The 20305-nt window shown below is 41.6% G+C and overlaps 1 protein-coding gene across 33 annotated transcripts in view; it reads left to right on the top strand.

Annotated features, from left to right (window-relative positions):
- Positions 1-227: 227 nt before the first annotated feature.
- afdna (afadin, adherens junction formation factor a) overlaps positions 228-20305 on the top strand; it is a 111367-nt gene continuing 91289 nt past the window's right edge. For 21 of the 33 annotated variants that reach the window (XM_035995572.1, XM_035995596.1, XM_035995594.1 and 18 more), the window contains exon 1: positions 228-541. In XM_035995572.1, coding sequence (XP_035851465.1) covers positions 440-541 — 102 coding nt within the window. In that variant the 5' untranslated portion in view covers positions 228-439. The remainder of the gene's footprint in view (positions 542-20305) is intronic. The other 12 variants (XM_035995595.1, XM_035995597.1, XM_035995587.1 and 9 more) reach the window with 1 other exon arrangement.

Below are 20305 nucleotides of genomic sequence, written 5' to 3'. Positions count from 1 at the left end.
TCAAATTAGTAGAGTAAATCGGTTAGAAGCTTAAAATAAAAACAAAAAGGGGGCCTTAATTAACACATAATGACGTAATTCTGCTTACTACACTAAGTACTTATTATTAACCCTTCATACCAGAGTGCATTTAGGAAAGCAGCGTCATGAATCACATTCATTGGGCCTCAAACAGTTAACATTTTTGCGCGTGCACGGACATACATCCAGAGTGTATCGGGAGCGCGCAGAGGCGCACCGGGAAAGGGAAGCAGAAACAGATCAGACAGCAGGTCGGTCGGTGAGCTGAGAGACAGACCACACAAAGTACCGGCGAAAAAACGGCAGACCTGAGCCTTTTGGTTTCTGTTGCGGCGGTTTCTTCTCCTGTGGACTAACGTTACGGGAAGTTTTATTCAACGGTTCAGACGGACAGAGAGGGTCAGAAAGGCTGTCCACCATGTCGGGGAGCAGGGAGGAGGAGAGGAGGAAACTGGCCGACATCATCAACCATTGGAACGCCAACCGGCTCGACCTGTTCGAGATCAGCCGGCCCACAGAGGTAGGAGACCACCCCAAAGTAGCAGGAGAGGCCGCGGTCCCGCAGGCCCTCTCCTGGGTAAATGGGAGACCGTAGAGCTACCACTGGCTGACACTTGGCTTGGAATTGTTGAAAGCCAAGCTGTTGTGGGCAGCGTGGTTTACTCAGTGGTAAGAGAGAATGAACGCCAAACTCCATTGAAAAATCTGACGATTTACTCTGTCGTCATATACACACATTATACAGCATGAGTCCTTTGACATTAAATACATCTTTGAGCTTTCATGGCGACTAAACAGGCAAATATTTGTCTAAATATCAGTAACGTTACAATGTTTAGGTAAAATCCCTTTTAGAACCATTTCACACTAACGTAACGTAAGCTAGCTAACGTTACTAGCTACCGCCCACCGCTGTGTATCTGTAAGTTAGCAAGTAGGTAACGTTATAGTAGGAATAATTCTCAAAGTTGACAGTTTACAGAAGCGGTTTGTGTTTTGTGCATAATAAATATGCCGAATTTGAAGTGAATTCCAATGATTTGTTGAATATCTTCAGGTGTATTCACGGATATGTGTACGTGTGCAATAAGAGCTGAAATAACACTGAAATGCCAGATTTTGAATGGAGTTTGGTGTGTTGTTATCTCCAATACAAGAGGGAAACGCACGAATCGGGGCTAGCTAGCTAGTTAGCAAGCACATTACCTGTAGAGCAAACATGAACCCTGCCATTGTGTTAAATACAAGAAACAGGCAAGCCTAATTAGTGGTGTATAAATATATATATATTTTATAACACATAGCATTGCTATTTAAATGAGAAACCAAAGTTGTATATATCCAGCTATCCCAATGTTAGCTGTGTGTATTGGTCGTGCAGCGGGCTTGCAGCAGTGCCTGCAATGGCTGACAAACCCAGTTAACACGGTAAGGTTTGATACGCAGGGCAAATAGATAAAAGCTTAAAGTATTAGCAACAAGCTAGGCGTAAATGCTTACACCAGGTAGGGTACACAAAGCACGGGTGCTACTTGCCAAAAAACACATAACACAATCTCCCTGTCCGTGCAATATACAGACCATGTCATGTCGCCCTGCATTGTCCTTACATTAGCTAGCTTGATGCGAGCTGCTTGTTTGACCAGCAATAATTTGACCCTGCAACAGCAGTGCTGTAATTAAATCCCGTCTGGACTCAGGTTGTGGTTGTTTACTAACATGACAGGATAAGAAACTCCTCTCTGCAGGCTTTAGCTAGTTAGCTACCACAGAACAGCAAGGGCTTGGTGATGTTCTAGTCCTTAAGGAGTTAGTCAATAACCATGTATCCTTACTCTTTAACTGGTGCATCTCATGGCTGAGTAGTTTTAATTTAGAGCTACTGGGGTTGCATCAGCTGCAGTGTTTTAGGCGGGCAGCCCACCCCCACCTCTCCTTAGATAAGGGTGGAGGGGGGCCACAGGATCCCCTCTCCTCTTCTTGAGCCGATTAATTTATCAGGATTGAAGCTGGCCAGCCGTTGGCCAGCGTTGTGTACTGCACACACAACCTCGCCATTCTGTGAGGAATGATTAACCCCGTCCAGAAGTTCACTTGGCAGTAATTCTCTTACTGTACATGGAGCATTGGTTCAGTGTTACTACTGAAGACTGCTCAGAGTTGAGTCCAGTAGAACATGATTAAGTAAGCAGATGCATGGCCTTCCTTGCCACGCCACACCCTACCCATATGTCAGCTGGCAGAGCCCCCAAGCTCATGCTACAAGTGTCTAGACTGCTTCTGATTGTAGCTGTACATGAAATATGCTGCATTTGTATACATATTTTACAGTACGATCTGTGATTGACACTGGTTTTTGATTTGATTTATCACACACACATCTGATAGACAATGTTTAATTTCTGAATTTCAGACCAAACTGCCACGGAGAGCGGTGAGATCATTTGTGTGATTAGATTAGCCATGGATGGCTGGAGCAAAGGTTCTCAAACTTTTTAATCTTCCAACCCAAACGGAATAGGTCCTGCTGTGGGACTTATGGTGGGGCTCATTATAACATTAACAGGTACTCGTGTCACATGGGGACTCACCATAGGCAGAGACACAGGGCTTATTGTTGCAGAATTCAGTAAACACTAGGCTTGAAAGATGTAGCACAATACATGTACTGGAATTCGGATGCAATCACACCAACAGTTTGTTTTATTTTGATAAAAAGATTGTGGGAATGTTTACTTTGCTTCAGGTTTGGATTTAGTCTGTCTAGGTTCACACTGTCCACTTATAAGTGAACACGAGTATGTAAACAAAAGATTATTAGACAGAGATTTGGTGATTTTTAATCCTTTCATGTTTTGTGTGTGTGCGTGTTGGGGATGGACTGTGTTCTTGTTAAAAACATATTATTAATTGACAATGTGTTTTAACACTTGCGAATGCAGTTTCTGGTTTAGTCCTTCATCAAGTTCAGACCATTTGTTATTCACAAAAAAAGACGCTCTCAGTCCTGTTTGAAGAGAAGCGCTGTTTTTTTTTTGTTTTTTTTTAGGATTGTGAGCACAGTCTGCAGCATCAGAAGGAATCCTCCCCAAAACAAGGTTTCATGTGTATTAAAAGTTTGAATGTTGACAACTGATATCCAGCGCTTCCTTGTGCTTGAAAAGCTGTGCATAAGGGAAAAGTTGTCGCCAAGATTGTCCTAAATATAACTTGTGATATAGAGCCCAGTATTGAAAAAGCAAGTTTCTGAAGGAAGTCTTGGTTTTCATAACTTTGGAGCCAGTTCTTGATACCCAACTCTACATGTCAGCTTGTTTATTCTACTGTATACAAGCTCTCACTGGCAGCGTGAGCCTAAACAAGCTATAAACAAAAGTGTTGTGTAATGTAAAACATTAACAGTATTGTTGACACACAGGACAAGCAGGCCCTGTATACAATGCAAGTAGGGTTCAAAATTAGCACCGTCTACTAGCCAAATGCTGGTAAAATATGCAAATGGTGGGTGGATTTGCTTCACTCACCAGCCAAAAAAAAAACATGGTTATTGCGTGGCTGGTAAAATTTGAACATTCACTAGCTATTTGGCTGGTCGACGAAAAAGTAAATATTAAACCCCGAATGCAAGTAAATGATAGAGAGTAGGTCACTACAAAAGTACTTTCAGCATTCACTCACTGTGCACTGCACTCAGGCAGCGTGTATCCAGGGATACAATTAGGCACAAAGAGGTGCCTGTGACAGTTTTGTAATTAGCAGGTAGTACTACCTAAGCCAGTAATTACATGTAACATTGTTGTTAATCAGGCAGATCTGATGTATTGTGTTGACATTTTCCTTGGCTGGGGCAGTTTTCGAGTTGTAGTTAGGCTAAATGATGAGGGAACTAGACCTGTATATAAGTGTAATTTTCCTTGGATAAGTGCTGAATCATGTAAACCTGTCTGTATCTTGTATCAGGAAACGGTTTGAGTTTAGGCAAGAGTCCGATCCGTCAAACTGTACCACATGATGCAGGTAGGACAGTTTTAAAGCTCTTGCGCTAGTCCTGCACGAGTGCTGACCTAAGGAATGTTTTCACTTTTTTCTTTCGGCCAACTCAAGAGAGGCTTATGGTTTAAAACGGCTTTTTTTGTCTGTCCAGTTCGCGATTGAGTCTGCCAGGAAACAAGGCCTTCTTTAACTGAACAGTGACCCCTCAAAAACTCTGTTGTATGCCACATGTTATTATACATGAAGTTATTAACTTTGCCTAGGTTGCCACTGTGGCTTGATCTCATGTCAGGCTGTACATTACCGACTTAGACATACGTCTTCTTAAATAGACTTTATGGAGCTTTTAGGTTGTAGCAGAGCTGGGAATTAAAGCTAAATATCACGCCCTGTTACATAGTTTTACTTCCAGTTGGCCAGTCAAACTTCCATGCTCGGAAGACAGAACACGATGAACACAATATGACAGATATTTTCTTTTTATCATGTCTGCTCAGCTGAACAGACTCAAACATATTGTATTTAAATGTAATGTCCTGTCCTGAACCTTATGTTGCTGATTTATACATTTACAACTTTCGATGGTCGGACATGTGCTGGTTTCTCTTTTTGTTAATTGGTCTGGTTTTTCTGCTTGTTGAAATAGTCTTACATGCTAGTTGCTTTCGCTACTAGCAACTGGCTGTGCCTGTTACTTCATGGTGGGAAAAAATGACACGAGTCACATTCGACTAGTGAAGTGTAACAGCTCATGTAACCTCTGTGCACAAGACTGTCCCGTACAACAGGCTGAATAGGCGTGGAGTTAGATCATAAGGTGGAAAAATGTGTGGTTAAAAAGTCAATCAGCCTTATATCCTAATATGGCTCTCAATATATTCCTCAGCTCCACTATGCATGGCTGTATAGGAGGACTATGTGTTGATATACTGTGATATACTGTATATCCAGTTTAGCATCTTTACTGTGGCCCAGGTAGGTTGAAAGACGGAGAAACAGGGGTATGTAACATTTGCAGGTGACTAAATGGTACAGGTTTATGGCAAGAGTGAGGCCACATATCTGGTGAATCGTTTCCTCACAGCTTAATAGAAAAAACGTGCCCAGTGGTGCAGCAGTAGTACTGTATTGTTAAAAAAATAAATACAGTAGGATAGCAGACAATGAAAGCAATTATTTGTCTTCATACAGCACTGTGTCATGCTAGAAGTTCCCTTGTGTTGTCATAATATGCTGAACCACAAACCAAAATCACAGCAGTTACTGGCTTTTGCACAAAATAAAAATTTGGGTAAACAGTACTTTGTCAAAACCCTGACTCGCTGCATTTGAGGTGAAAGGCATTTACTAGCAGGAAGCTCGTGTCCACCTTCTTTCCTTTGGGATGTGAATGCAGCATGTAAGCATGCTCGCCGTGACATCAGCGGCCACTCCCTCCTTTTCCCTGTCGCACAGGAAGCAGGAAGCAGACAGGAAAGTGTGTGTTGTGTGGAGATAGTGGGTTTCCTGTGGTCTGGGTAGAATGACTGGGTTGTTTTCACAGTGATGCGTGATCAGATTTTGTTTGATTTTTTTACCAGCTATTTCCAGATTCCAGAGTAACTTTTTCACCAGTGGCACTGATGTTATTCTTTAAATACAATGCAGCAACCCTGGTCAAGTTTAGATATGTATTGTTGATTTATATTTTCTTGTTTTGCTTTATTGACGTTGTCGATCGATGATCATCTTTAAACATTGCGAGTGTGTCCTTGGAGTTGGAGCTTTACCTGGTGTCTGTTTTCTGTGTTCAGCTTTTTGAGACCAAAAATCATGGTCCCATCGATTGGTGTGCCTTTTATAAAGTTGTGTGCTTTTTCTTACTTGCCTAGCTGATGGAAGTGGTGGCACCAAATTACCCCATTTAAGAAAATACAGAAAAATTGCTATCGATATTTCGTGGAGCTTTAAATTTGACTGACCAACGGTATAAAGCACAAATAAATGTTATGTTCAGTTTAGAGGTGCAGCGTTGTCAACTATGAAATTAATCGCCAACTATTTTGATAATCGATTAATCGTTTGAGTCATTTTTTTTTCTTCAAGATTTCTCTGATTCCAGCTTGTTAAATGTGAATATCTTCTAGTTTCTTCTCTCCTCTGTGACAGTAAACTGAATATCTTTGAGTTTTGGACAAAACAAGACATTTGAGGATGTCCTCTTAGGCTTTGGGAAACATTGATCCACATTTTTCACCATGTTTTGACATTTTTATAGATCAAACAACTAATCGATTAATCGAGAAAATAATCGACAGATTAATCGACTATGAAAATAATCGTTAGTTGCAGCCCTAGTTCAGTTTGCTATAATGTGGGACAAGAAAAAGAGGTAAATCCTCACATTTGAGAAGCTGGAACCATCAAATGTTTTTAGAATTTTAGCTTGAACTAATTTACAGTATAACATCGTATTGCGCACTCCTATTTTTTTTCTCTGTCCTACACGCCCCCTGTCTGTATAGCTGCAAAGATGACTTTTTATTGAACATGCTAAGAAATGACGTACGCCGTATTGTGCTGCAGATTAAGGGAATTGTGCTGTTTTCCTGGGAATTCTGCTCTTTTGTAAAGCGGCACTGGACCAAAATGCTCAATGAAAAGCGTGTTCAGCTAAGAAAAAAACACTGTCACTACTGAGGGAAAAAGACCGTTGACCGGCCTGGTGTTTGACTTTGACTAAAAGGTCAGTGTCGGCCTGGCGTGTACCCGTTTTCAGCAGCAGCTGGTGATAGTAGCAGCGTGTTTGGCAGCAGCATAGTGGAGGCCTGGTTTACAGATTTGCTGGCCTCAGCCACATCTACAATACCAGGAGGACACACACACACACACACACACACACACACACACAGTCAGTGCATTTATCTGTGTTTGCATTGTCCCTTGGTGTGTGCATTGGCCATGTCCTTCTCCCTCTCTCTCTCCCTCCTTTTTGTCTCTCTCTTATCATGTCATGCGGCTGCTAGCTGGCTGCGTCACCATGGTAACGATGTGGCTGTGATGGGCACAGACTACAGGAGCTCACCAAAAGAGACCTTTCTCTCTGAATCACACATGTATTCAGTTGTTGACAGGCTTGTAAAAGATGTGTGTGTGTGATCTTTAGTTATGGTTGGAGGTAGGTTGGATTTTATTGTGTGTGATGCAGCTCTGGACCTGAAGTGAACAGGATTCAGTAATCTGCTCAGTTTGCTGCACCAGGTGGGTGGGTTGACTGTCAGCTAAGAGCTAAATTATGCATCTTCGTCAAAGGTGTTGCAGTTCCTAGATGTGGTAAATCAATATGTGGAGGGTCCCAGTAAAGCTAAGGCCCAATTTACACTTGTCATTTCAAGTCTCTTTTATCCAGATAAAATGGATAAAACATGCAAAATAAGAAACTTTACTTTATACTTAGCCAGTCCCTCCAGGATTTCATGGCCTTTTTTTGAGATTGTTGCAGCCCAAAATGCCTGATTTCGCGGGAGCTTTTGTAAAAAATGAACAGATTAAAGTTGCGATGTCTTTTGTATGTTTGTTACAATGCAAGGAAGTTGCAGGAGACAGTGAAAGTTGCAAAAAAGTTGCGTAATGGGTATATATATATATATATAAATAAAAATTAAAAGATTTTGCCATAATGTAATTTTGTTTTCTTAAAATGGATCTTATAAAATTGGAATCGAAAAAAGTTTAGCAGTTTAGTTACAACAATAACAGTTTTGCCAGCTAGCTAATTCGCTATCCATAAACTAACATCAACACATGGGTGACTTACATGTTTGGACTATGAGCAAGACAAAAGTTGTATCGTCTTCACAGGCTCTTACCCGTGTCGCTCCTTCATCGCCCTTACAGATCATTTAGCTTTAACAGATCAGGGATCAGATAAATGCTGCAACAGCTCAGTGCAACAAGGTTGGATCATTTCAGTGAGTCGCTATTACCACTTATCCCTTACTGATAGTTCCACTTGGGAGGAGTAAAGATGAGGTATGCATATTGGAGACACGGATGCATTTACACCTTTTTTAAACATCTTGCTAGAAAGCATCTCAAACCACCTCTTGAGGTGGCTCTGTGGAGACGACAAACATCAGGATTGGTCTGCTCGTGCAGCTTTTTTTCTTCTTTTACATGGTTGCTGGTTTGCCGGTATAGTTTGTTCACAGGCAAGACAAAAGGGAACAGAATCTCCTGAAATGATACATGTAGTTAGAAAAGGTGCACAAATAACTCACTGTGTGAAAACGGGTGAAGGCTCACAGTAGTAGGATGTTGATGTGAAGGAGCTTTGGAGCCTTATCAGCTCTCTCGATAAATGTAAACACACACAGTGGCAGGTGTAAAGCTCATATTACTAGCAGTGATGTGACCTTTTCCAGTTTTTATGTAACATTTCCCTCTTTATTACTAATAATATTCTCAACTTTTGTGTAGAGAGGACAGGTGTTTGTTTTGTTAATTTTAGTGGTTAATCTGGTCTAGTTTCTTTTCATCAGCTACGTAGCATGGCTGCAGTTCTAGCCTCCTAACACCCTGTAGGCCTGAGATAGTTCAAGTTCTGCATGTGTCTGAGAGTCCATGTCCACAAGTGTTTGCCTATACAGCTTTAAATGTGTTGCATGTCACATTTCATGGCCAAACGGTATGTGTTGTGCATGTGTGAGAGTAATCGCTCCACGCCGGTTCATTAAGAAGCAGGGCAAAAGATCACGACCACAAGACTTATGGCCTGTCCAGCAGAGTTATGGCCCATCTCTATCACACGCGTACAAGTACACACATAAACACACACATAAATACAGACAGACGGACTGACATGATTGGATGAGTAACCTTGCAGCTCATTCCCTACAGCCAACCACTGCTCAGTCATACTGAATTCAGTTCTGTAGTGTTTCTCACTGTTTGGGTGTTTTGCAAGCAGCATATTCACTCAGTCTGGACTAGTGCTATGGTGCACTTTATTCTGACAGTTTCTTCCAGTTTGACAGTCTGGATGATGTGGTGCTGTTCTTTATTCATAGTCACATTTTTTTAAAAATCATAATCCACTTGATATTTCTGCTGTTGAGTGTGAATTCTCCTGTTCAGTATCCAATGTTTGTCCAGCCACATCGTTCACTGTACCAGCTGTAATGAATGCAGCTGGCCTCGGTCTATTGGCTGCTGCCTATTAAAAAGAAGGATGGGGGTCACACTGGACAGCCAGGATATTTATCACCACTGTTTATTTTCAGCATGTCATGAAGTCCACTTCAGCCTCCTGTGGAGTGACTTTAGGCTGTATGTAGGTTATGGGTGAAATGAGTTCATAAAAATGTAATGTAGTCAAATCAAGGGGGGTGGAAAGGTTAGTTAATGAGATAACATCTGTTAGTAGTGGACAAAATATGTTCATATCTTAGTAATGTTATTTGAGCTTCTGATGAGGTCACGCAGAAGGCGTTCCCATAATGAGACACGGAACGAATGCTATAAAAGAGAACTTATCATATTTACCATGATTTGACTTCATCATTTTGATAAACTTATTACATTTGTTTTAGAAAAATGAATCCTACCTACAGCCTTTGGTTTAATGAAGCATTGAAGTCATAAAGTGAGGAGGCTTGTTTTAGATTTGAAGCTGTAGCAGGCAAATATACAACTAATTATAGGTAGTTTTAATTTTTCAGCATGTGCCATCAAGCCCAACGTTAGCTTACCTTAGTTACTTTATATCACAGAGATCAGAGAAAACAACACAAGATTGAGATGGCAGCTAATGCAAAACAGCAACTGAAGTGGTTAGGACATGGGTATCGGCAATGATTTCCCGATTCAAGTTCTTTTCCGATTCAGTCAATTATGTTAGGGAAATTTCAGTTACAATATCAATTTTGCTTGGCCGTATAAACAAAAGATTCTCAGAGAACTTATGCTGTAAATTGTACAAACTAGAAGCAACCCTCAAATGTTTGTTTTGTTTATAATGCACCAGGTTTAATATCTAATATTATACATGTTTTTATTTTGTGATATATACTATGTATGTAGGTTGTAAATTGTATTCTACACTTGTATATACATGTACATTCTTGTTCATTCATCTAAGTATATTTTTCACTAGTTGTTCTGGCATTTTGCACTTTGCTATCTTATTTCATTTCATCTTATTTTTTTATCTTATTTATTACATCTAGTATATTTCTTGTATTTTTGGTTTGTGAGTGAGTATGTTAGTATGTCCTTGGTAACTTGCTACTTGTAACAGATTAATTTCCAAATTTTACATTAACATCCCACATCCATGGTGAAAAAGCATATATTAAAATATTGATTTGGGGATTTTATCAATCTATATCAGATCACTCAAACAAAGATTTATTGATTTTAATTGGAGAATCGATCATTTTAACCCAGCCCTAGAAGTAGGCTATACCCAAAACAGGTTTATAGGCTCCAGAATAACCTTTTAAAACTGCCTTCTAGTGAAGTTATCTGAGTTTAAGGATTAAAAAAAAAGAATACAGTCTTGAAAATGTTATGCAGAGTTTCCAATGAGAAGTCTTCTTAGTGACACAGGCACACATTCCACAGTTATTTATTTGCACATTTGTTTAGGTTCTTTAAGCCTTAAATCAAACTTCAATCTTGCAGAAACCTTGCTCTACTTTGGAGGCAGTTAATTTTCATAGATGGGCCGCCGAACTCTGATCAATATATGTAAAGTGCTCCTTAAAGAAGCCTCCCTAAGCAGTCCAGAATAACAGATCAGCATTGCCTCTGTGTGGGTGTACGTTTGAGGAGTAGTGTAAGGATCCAAATGGGTAATATGTCATAGTTTTCAGGATTCCTGTTGGTCATGGAATTCCTGGAATGCAAATGGGAGTTTAGAGTGCCAGACAAGGAAGGTCAGGTAACAGAGGATAGACTCGCTGTGGAAATTGGGCAATGTGTGGTGAATTTTGCAAACTGAAATAAATGTATTTTTGTGCTAGTTTCCAAACATTTATGGCAGTAGACAGCTTTGATTGAAACTTGGGTGGAGTCCAAACATTTCACTCCTTAATAAACCAGAAGAAGAGAAGGATAATTGGGAACGTCATGGAAGAGTCATGGAATTTCCATTAGGACCCCAGCGGGAGTTTCTCTCTCCATGGAAGCACCTGTGGTTCATAATCTCACTCTCTCTTTGCTCTCTCTGCCTCTGTCAGACACACATTCCTTCTCTGTGATTTGGCCTCTCTCTTATCTATCTTTTCTCTCTTTCCTCTTGTTCTAAAACAAGCAGTGTATTGTGCGTGCTCAGCAGAGCAGCCCGCCCTAAAAGCTGTGTGTGTGTGTGTGTGTGTGTGTGTGTGTGTGTGTGCGTGCGTCCCTGGCAGCCTGTCAGATCGTGTTAATCCCTAGAGGCCCGGCTCACCTCATCTCGCCTTGCCCCTTTTTCTCTCCTCTTGGCCTGTATTGGCTTGTGCTGCCTTCTCAGCCAGCTGATATGCTCTCATACCTGTCAGTCAGAGCCGGTTCGCCTCCCTGCGGGCCAATCACACGTGAGGTAGCCCCCCGTTGACCTCACAGGATCAGACAGCAATCAGGGACCAATGGCTGGGAGTGTTTGGCACCGCTCGCTACCAGCTCCCATGGTGCTTTGTGGCAGATCAATGTCTAAGTCGTGGCCCACAAGGAGGGAAAACAAGGAGGGGCGGCCTGTGTCATGACTGGGAGCAATAGGCAGTAAACCCTATTGTTTGCAACATGTTGGCAGTTTACGTGTGGTGAGAGGGAGGTGGTGGTAGGGCTGCAAACAAAATTATTGGATTTGGGTGGTAAATAAAAATCCATATTAATAACGTAAACCATTGAAAGTTAATAAATCAAGTAGTCGATACACAGTTAATAAACAGGCAAGTTATGGCAACTATTTTGACAATTAATCAATCAATTGTGTGTTGTTTTCCAGGATCATTTTAACTTATGTGAAGTGTTGTGAATAAACTTTTATTATTAATTGTTTAAGTCATTTTAAAGCAAAAATGCCTTAAGTTACCTGGTGCATCTTCTTACTGAGATTTGAAGAGGTCACGTTGGGCTTTTGTGAATCTTGATGGTCGTTTTTCACAGTTTTCCCTGTATGTTCAGACAGTGATTACATTTTAACAAACTTAACGCTCGTAACTAGGGCTGCGACGGTATAGATGTTTTCTTACCGCGGTGAAGAAGCAACGTATCATCGTGATATGGCGGTAAACCGCAACCGCCCTGTTGCGAGAGTAGCGTAAGTTAAAGCGAGAATGGCAGCTGCCTTAAAGTGTAACTCTCACCAAAATGCAACCTAGGGTCTTTTTGTGAATGTACAGGAGTCAAACTTTCGTTTTAAAAGTGTATTTAAGACGGAATCGCCACTTTTAAGATTTACTGTATTTTCGTTTTTCGTTCAAATGGCCTTTTGAATGGGAGTGCTAGGGGCACTTTTATGCTAGCCTCAAAATAGCTATTTTTAAAACACTAAGAAGGCTCGACACAACATGAAACTTTGCTCGAAGTATCACCAGGGGCAACTCACGTTAGCAGTTGTTGTTTACACTATCCGCCATTTTGCCAGTCCAAAATAGGCGATCTCTGAATGCGGATGAACGGACTCCATAGGAGGAAAGGTCATTCTTATATGAGGCTCCTTTTTCAACTAGAAGGTCAATGTTGTGTTTCACTAACGACAAAACAACGAATAATCCGTGCATTTATATGGAACTAAGCTTTAGGAGCTTTCCATCTTTACTCTCCTCCCTCGACTAGTTTTGACTGGCTCGATAGACGGTGACCTGAAAAACAACAGCTACAGTGAGTTGCTCAAAACCTTTCTTTTTAGTAAACTCTGTGTACACAAACAATGTTCTCAATGCTTTCGTTAAGGTGTAGAACCCCTGGCTATACTTTGAGCAAAGTTTCATGTTGTGTCGAGCCTTCTTAGTGTTTTAAAAATAGCTATTTTGAGGCTAGCGTAAAAGTGTCCCTAAAACTCCCATTCAAAAGGCCATTTGACCGAAAAAAGAAAATACGGTAAATCTTAAAAGTGGCGATTCCGTCCTAAATATGCTTTTAAACAAAAGTTTGACTCTGGTACATTCACAAAAAGACCCTAGGTTGCATTTTGGCGAGAGTTACACTTTAAGTGAGTGACGTCAGCGCCTGTGTGGTCGCGCAGGGAGAGCAAGCGCTGAGAGTAGCGAATGAGTGCGGCTGCGATGGAAAGCAAGAGGAAAAAGAGATAACAAAGGTGATGTAAAGTGAGTTAAAAGTGAACAATAAAACAGAAATGTTCTCAAGACACAGTGGCTTCTGTTGTCAAAACTGAAGTGAAAGATGTTACCCCCGAAAAAGCATCTGCTTAAACCTTACAACATATGTTGCACCACAGTGTTTCCATTTCAGCTCAATGTGAGTCATTACTACATTTTGCTGTCATTTATGGTCGCGCTGCTTTTTTCCCCCCTCTCCGTTAATCTATTCCACGGACAGTTCAGAAAGCTCTTTTGTCAATAAAGTAAGCAGCCCAGCGGTCTAGCAGCTGAGCAGACAGGGCGACTCTGCAGTCCGCTAACTTGCTGCTCTCTCTACCAATATAAGCTGCTCTGTTCAAGTCTACAAAACGTGCATGCAGGCTAAAATTCAACCGTGCTGTTTTGTCGGGATTAAGCTATAAGCAGAAAGAAACGCCGCTAGCTGCTAGGCTAAAGTGCAATGTTAAAACACTGCAGCGGTAACGTTAATGTGTCCACCTCGCGTTATTATGGAACCTACGCAACTTTTAGGCACGCCCCGCCCTTTAATAGCACTCACACACTACTATAGGCCAGGCGTCTATGCTTACGCAAGGTAACAGAACCCGACTTGTTCAGGTCCTTTCCCCAGACCAATCGGCTAAGTTCCGTGGGATCCATAATAATGCGTCCAGCTCAGCTGAGAACCGAGAAATTTGGTCTTTGCCTTCCAAAGCGTGTATTATATTACATATTTCCTCTAGAAATAATTCATGATAATCGGACACAAAAGAAATCCCCAATATATTAAATGGACTGTTCATCCTCTTGCGCAAAGCTGAAGTGACAAGCAATTTAAGTTTTTTTTCTCCATAATCTCTTGACTAAGCAAAAGGATGGAACTGCAATAGAATGTCAAAATCAAATGTTGTGATGATCCAATGTTTCAATAGGTTGCATTTGTGATATGAGAAACTGCCTTAGGGTGTGATATGTTGTTTGATTGGTTATATAATATCATAATTACCAGCATAACAAGCCCGTTGCAAATAAGCACACACTGCACACACAGAGCTATGATAAACAAAAACCATGGCACACAAGTGACATTCCACGACTTTTAAGATGGGGACCACAAAATCTTTGGCGCTGTGTCTGTGTGTTGAAATGTTTGCTGGTTTGGCGTTGCTGGTCTGTGAAAAGTATCAGCACAGCAGATATGCAGTTGGACTCAACTGGACTTCAACTTTTTTTCATGAATTCTTAGGAAAAAAGAAATTTGGTAGAGCTGAATTTTGTTCACATCAACATTTGGTTATGTTTTTGGCAGTTCCAGCAGCTCTGCCGGTGTACATAGTGTCTTTCAGCTATTTTTCATTTTGGTTTAATGGCCTGCTGTAACTTTAAAGTCTCAACGCTCTCATCAGCCTGTGCAGTACCAAATACCAGACGGATAAAGTTAGTGACATAGTGGAGCATTTAGCAACTAAAAAGCCAGGAGAGACAAAAACAAAGCTAAATGGAAAGCGAATATTGGACTTTGGGTGACCAGAAACACAACTCAAAAATTAATTTGAATGTTACTCTGTGTCTGCAGGATGTGTAGAAAGTTTGCTAACACCGTCCTCATAACCACTTCATAAGGTGGTAATAAGTCATATGTGGTGTTTTCAGCTTGTTCTGTTGTCCCTAAGTGGCCACAGAAATCAACTGATGCTACTTTATCTTAAAAGCTGGTGTTAACTATCGTGGCATTTTTCCAAGCAAGCACTTAAAGTTTAGTGTCTTATCAGATACCAATTTATTTTAGCATGCATCTCATATATCACTTACCCAATCTGGACATAAATCCTTCAAGTTAAATGAAAGCACAGCTCACATTATTCCCTAGTTTGCAAAAGTGGTACAAATACGTGACTGTAGCAACTGAATGTCAGACTCATTCAGAGGCAACATGCACATCCATTGGGAAAGAATTTAAACTTGTATTTACCGTTTGGCAGCTAAATAGGCTTGTATTTAACGTTTGGCAGCTAAATAGGCTACAACATATTTTTGAGACACTGTCACTGCTCAGCGAGAAATGAGCGGCTAGCAAACACAAGCAGGTGCTGCAGCCTAAAGTTACCAATACCAATTCAATCAAAGAGGCCTGTTTGTTTGTCCTCCACTCCTCTCATCTGCTGGTTGTTAGGAGGCCCCCCAGTGGAGCTGCACCCCGTCCTCAGCCCCACCCGCCTGCCGGTAGGGGCTAGTGGAGAATTTGGGCAAAAAAATACAACAATGCTCTGTTGGTGACCTCAGTGTGCCGGGGACTTCCCTACACACTGCTCCACCCGCTCATATTTGTTGATCTTAGCTGTCCACCCAGCTTCATAAGAATGGCTTTGACACACACACACACACACACACACACACACACACACACACACACACACACACACACACACACACACACACACACACACACACACACACACACACACACACACACACACACACACACACACACACACACACACACACACACACACAGACATTCACACACAAGTACAGACAGACATTCATACACACACACACACACACACACACACACACACACACACACACACACACACACACACACACACACACACACACACAGCAGTGCAGTAGGACAGTGGTGATATGTGACCAGGGCTGGCATGACTAACGCAAGCCCAGACTCTGTCTGTGTGTGTTTGTATTTTTGTGTACCTGGGAGTTCAGGGTTTGGTTGTATATCACTCTCAGGGAATAGAAAGAGATCAAATCATTCATTTCTCTGTAGCTTGTTTCTCAGTATGTGTTTTGTGTTAATATGCAGGTCTGTCTGGATGTTGTCATATCTGGTGTGAGTTATGTGTGTGTCAAAGGGGAGAGGCAGCTTTCCAAGCTACTGTTGCTGGTCAGTTGTTTGTCTAAGGAGGCAGAGCCTGATGCAAATGCACTACATTATCCATCAGTGCTGTAAGTGGCAGAGTGCACCACATAACACTGTTGATACCAGGCAATTTATTTAACCAACCGGTGGAAAGTATTTCAAACTTTTCAGCGACGGACTGCAGGAATGTCCTGGTGCAGTAAACCCTGCACATATGGGAAATTAAGCTCAGACCTGGGGTTTCGGTGAAGGCCAGATGATGTCATCTGCTAATTTGAATACTTGTGGCATCAGTTGCATTAGTTTCAGCATATCTGCAACTTTCATCAAGACATTTTAAGGCTTTTCGAATGCCAATAGGAAATCTGCCCGAGACATTATTATGATGACAGGTTAGAGGGCCAATACATTTTTTTTTTTTTGTGTCGTTGACGTTTAGCCATCATTGCACGTTCTTGAATCAAATCAGACCCTGCAAACACCCTTTATCTGTATATAGATGTAGCTACATTTGTTGTTTTTTAGTACACGCTTGTTTGAAGAAGTTTCCAGAGCTTTTGGTTAAATGGCACTTTTACGAGAGGTGTCCGTTGTTTGCCACTTTAGTGTTGTAAACAGTGTTCAAGCCTGTCATACTTTATATTTTCTCTATAGCAAAAGCCCTGTAATTATGACCTCCGAATGTTGTTCAACCCCAGTGGGGCATATAGGGAGACTTCTGCATTACTGATTGTGTCGACACATGAAGGAAATGGTTCGAAACCCTTCAGTGAAATAGTGAGGGTGTGATAATAGAGCCGGTCACCGTCGAAGCTCTGAGATCCTCGTTCAGATCCAATTTTTATCATCCGGGCTGTGAGATTCAGGTCAGCTAGAAGAAGGCGTAGGGACCGTCAGGAGGATGAGGAAAAGGAGTGACTTTGCAGTCTGCCAGGCTTACTTTGCTTCCATCCCAGAGATGCTGTTTGAAATGTTTCCAGCATTAGTCAGGATTTTCAGTCTCGGTGTACAGAACTGAAATTCTAATGTCTTTCTACTATCCGATGCTCTTTTGGTTGATTTGTTACACTCGGACCAGTTTTGCTGCAGCAGCATATTTTGCGCCCTCCTTTCTTTGTTTGTCCACCGGACACCTAAGACCTGGGCATGGCCTGCTTACCAGCGCCATGGCAACATGACACCCAGCTGTGAAGCGGTTGCCATAGCAGCGTTCAGTAGCTTGTCGGTGTTGGGTTCCATCGGTGGCTGGCTACTATTCACGGGAGTGTCAGCTGTTTGGAGGCAGCACTGTGTGCAGGCGGACAAGCACCCATTGGTGTCACAGGATTTGTACCTCAGCCTGAGATGCACCTTTATGCAACGATTACATTACATTGCAATTAATTGATTAGTAAATGGGCAGAAAATGAATCTGCAATTATTAACATAGCTGATTCAAATTTAAAAATGTCAAAAACTCAGTGGTTCGAGCTTTTGAAATGTGTGCATTTGCTGCTTTTCGGTGTCTTGTCTGATAACAAGTTGAATGTATTTGAGTTTTGGACTGTGTATGAGACAAAACCATTTTAAAGATATTGCAATTAATATATTTCAATATTTTCTGACCTTTTATTGACAAAAAGGTTAAAGAAAATAGACAAGCACATTGATTGCTAATAAAAATAATTGTTAGATGCAGCTACGATACCAGTACCCTTAAAGTGATAGCGATACTAATAGAGTACTTCAGTTGATACTTTTTTCCCCTGCATCATTCAATACCCTTAATGAAGCGTTCGGTTGCCTAAAATGCCTCTCGCCACTACCCCCCCCAGGCTGCTGGGGGGGTAGTGTCCATTTAAACTGTCCATTTAAAAGTGCCGAATGCAGGTATCATTTCACTGGAGCAATTCAATTTTATTTATAGTATCAAATCATAACAAGAGTTATCTCGAGACACTTTACAGATAGAGTAGGTCTAGACCACACTCTATAATTTACAAAGCCCCAACAATTCCAATAGTTCCCCCAAGAGCAAGCATTAGCAGTGGCTATTGCGACAGTGGTGAGGAAAAACTCCCTTTTAGGAAGAAACCTCGGCTGACCCAGACTCTTGGTGGGCGGTGTCTGACGGTTGGGGTTATGGCTGTACGGGATGTAGCGTGGCACAGCAGAGCATGGGTGGACGCAGCAGGACGTAGCCGGACATTGCAGGGAATCGCAGGGCGTAGCAGGTCCATAGCCACAGCTGCACCCAAGACCCAGATCTTGGTGTCACCCTAGTCCGAGGCGATGTTCTGGGCGAAGAAGAAACATAAGGACTCCGGGGAGTAAACCCCCCAGAGCTAGGTTAGTAACAAGCACTTCTGGGACAGGATGTGCATAAAAGGAAACAAAAGAAAAGAGCGTGTCATAAGAAGGAACTTCCTCGGCAGTCTAGAATTATAACAGCATAACTAGGAGAGGCACTATATTATTGATTATGCGATAGGTAAATCTGATGACTGTAAAGAGAAGCAGAGAAAAGCAGGGGTGCTGTGTCTGCAGCTATACACCCTGCCCCGCCGGTCTAGGCGTTCACTGCAACTCCTCACTCCCTAACTATAAGCTTTATCAAAGAGGAGAGTTTTCAGTTTAGTCTTAAATGTAGCGACGGTGTAGCAGTATCATTACTACTTGGTATTGGGTTATTTCAGTCGATGTATACCCAGCCCTATTTGCAGCCCTAATCTTTCCAGTTTTACAGTTGATCTTAAAACAGCAGTTATCAACGCAATCTCAACTCATGGTCCATTTACTCGCTTCTTCCCGGGCTTTCAACTGTATCACACAGTCTTTAACGGATGTAGTTTGCCTGGTTGTTATGGAACTTATGGAAGCTTTAGCACGTACAGTTATGAGTTTGAGTTTGCTTTTGACAGTGAATAATGGAAAATGTAAACATCTGCAGTTCAATGACAGCTGAACAAACGTATGTCTGCTAATGAAAACCATGAGATACGGGGGAAAGCTCTGGAGCAAGTGAGTAAGTCGATTTTGGGATGAAATTTTGTCAGCAACAAAGTCTGTGCTTCATTCTAGTTGGATGATTTACTGATTTGAGATTGCACGATCTAGAAATTGTTTCAAATTCTCCAGAATTTGTACCCAAAATCTCATTATCAATTTTCACTGCAGCGGTGCAGCCGTAATAACTCAAAGTGAGGAAAAAAACACAGAAGAAATCCTTAAAAAAAAAAAATAAATAAGAGCAGGAGGACTCATTTTACTGAAATGCACATTTTACATGGGACTATTATTATCAGATGACCTCTGAATTTGAGCTAATTTGCAGTGAAATGTTTACTTGGCAGATTACCGACATGGCAGATTCACACAGGATTAAGCCCGCAGACGACCTTTGTGGTTATTAAAAATCTTAACAGGACCCAAGATAATACTAGTCCCGTGTGAATAGGGCTTTAAAGGCTACATTACACTGCATATCATTACTGTTGAGGCCTTGGATTTACAGTAGGTCTCAATCAAAAGAGACTGGACGTGCAGACATCCTGATATCTGCCTCTAGTTGGTTTATCAGATGGGTTTACTGTTTGGCTGTTTGGTCAGTCTCATAGTTTGTCACTACTCCCCTGTTTGCACCAAAGTCATTCCAAGGCTGAGAGAGAGGGATGTGGGCGGATCTGCATAATTCAACGCCTCATCCCAAGTGTGTGTGTGTCTGTGTTCGTGCATGTGCCTGCACACTCAGTGCCTTCCTAAGAGTTCTTCTCTATTCTCTGCACTTTGGGACCTTGAAAAATGCCTGGTAAGGTCACAGTTGTGTTCACGTTCGTGTGTGCACGCATGTGTTGTGTGTAACTTCATAGCCCTGATCACGAGGTGCTGTGTTTAACCAGCCCCTTTGTAAACCACTGCAGACTCTTATTGATCTATCTTGTACACACACACACACACACACACACACACACACACACACACGCCCAAAAGCATGTGTGACCTTTCTGACTTTTTCTGGTCTCTTCTCTTTCTCTCTCTCTCTCTCTCTCTCTCTCTCTCTCTCTCTCTCTCTCTCTCTCTCTCTCTCTCTCTCTCTCTCTCTCTCTCTCCCTCTCTCTCCTTTTACAGTTACTGAGAATGAGATCGA

Source organism: Sander lucioperca, chromosome 19 (genome assembly GCF_008315115.2).
Source record: "Sander lucioperca isolate FBNREF2018 chromosome 19, SLUC_FBN_1.2, whole genome shotgun sequence".
Taxonomy (NCBI): domain Eukaryota; kingdom Metazoa; phylum Chordata; class Actinopteri; order Perciformes; family Percidae; genus Sander; species Sander lucioperca.
The sequence above is the reverse complement of the archived record's forward strand: the minus strand, read 5'-3'. Positions and strand labels throughout refer to the sequence as shown.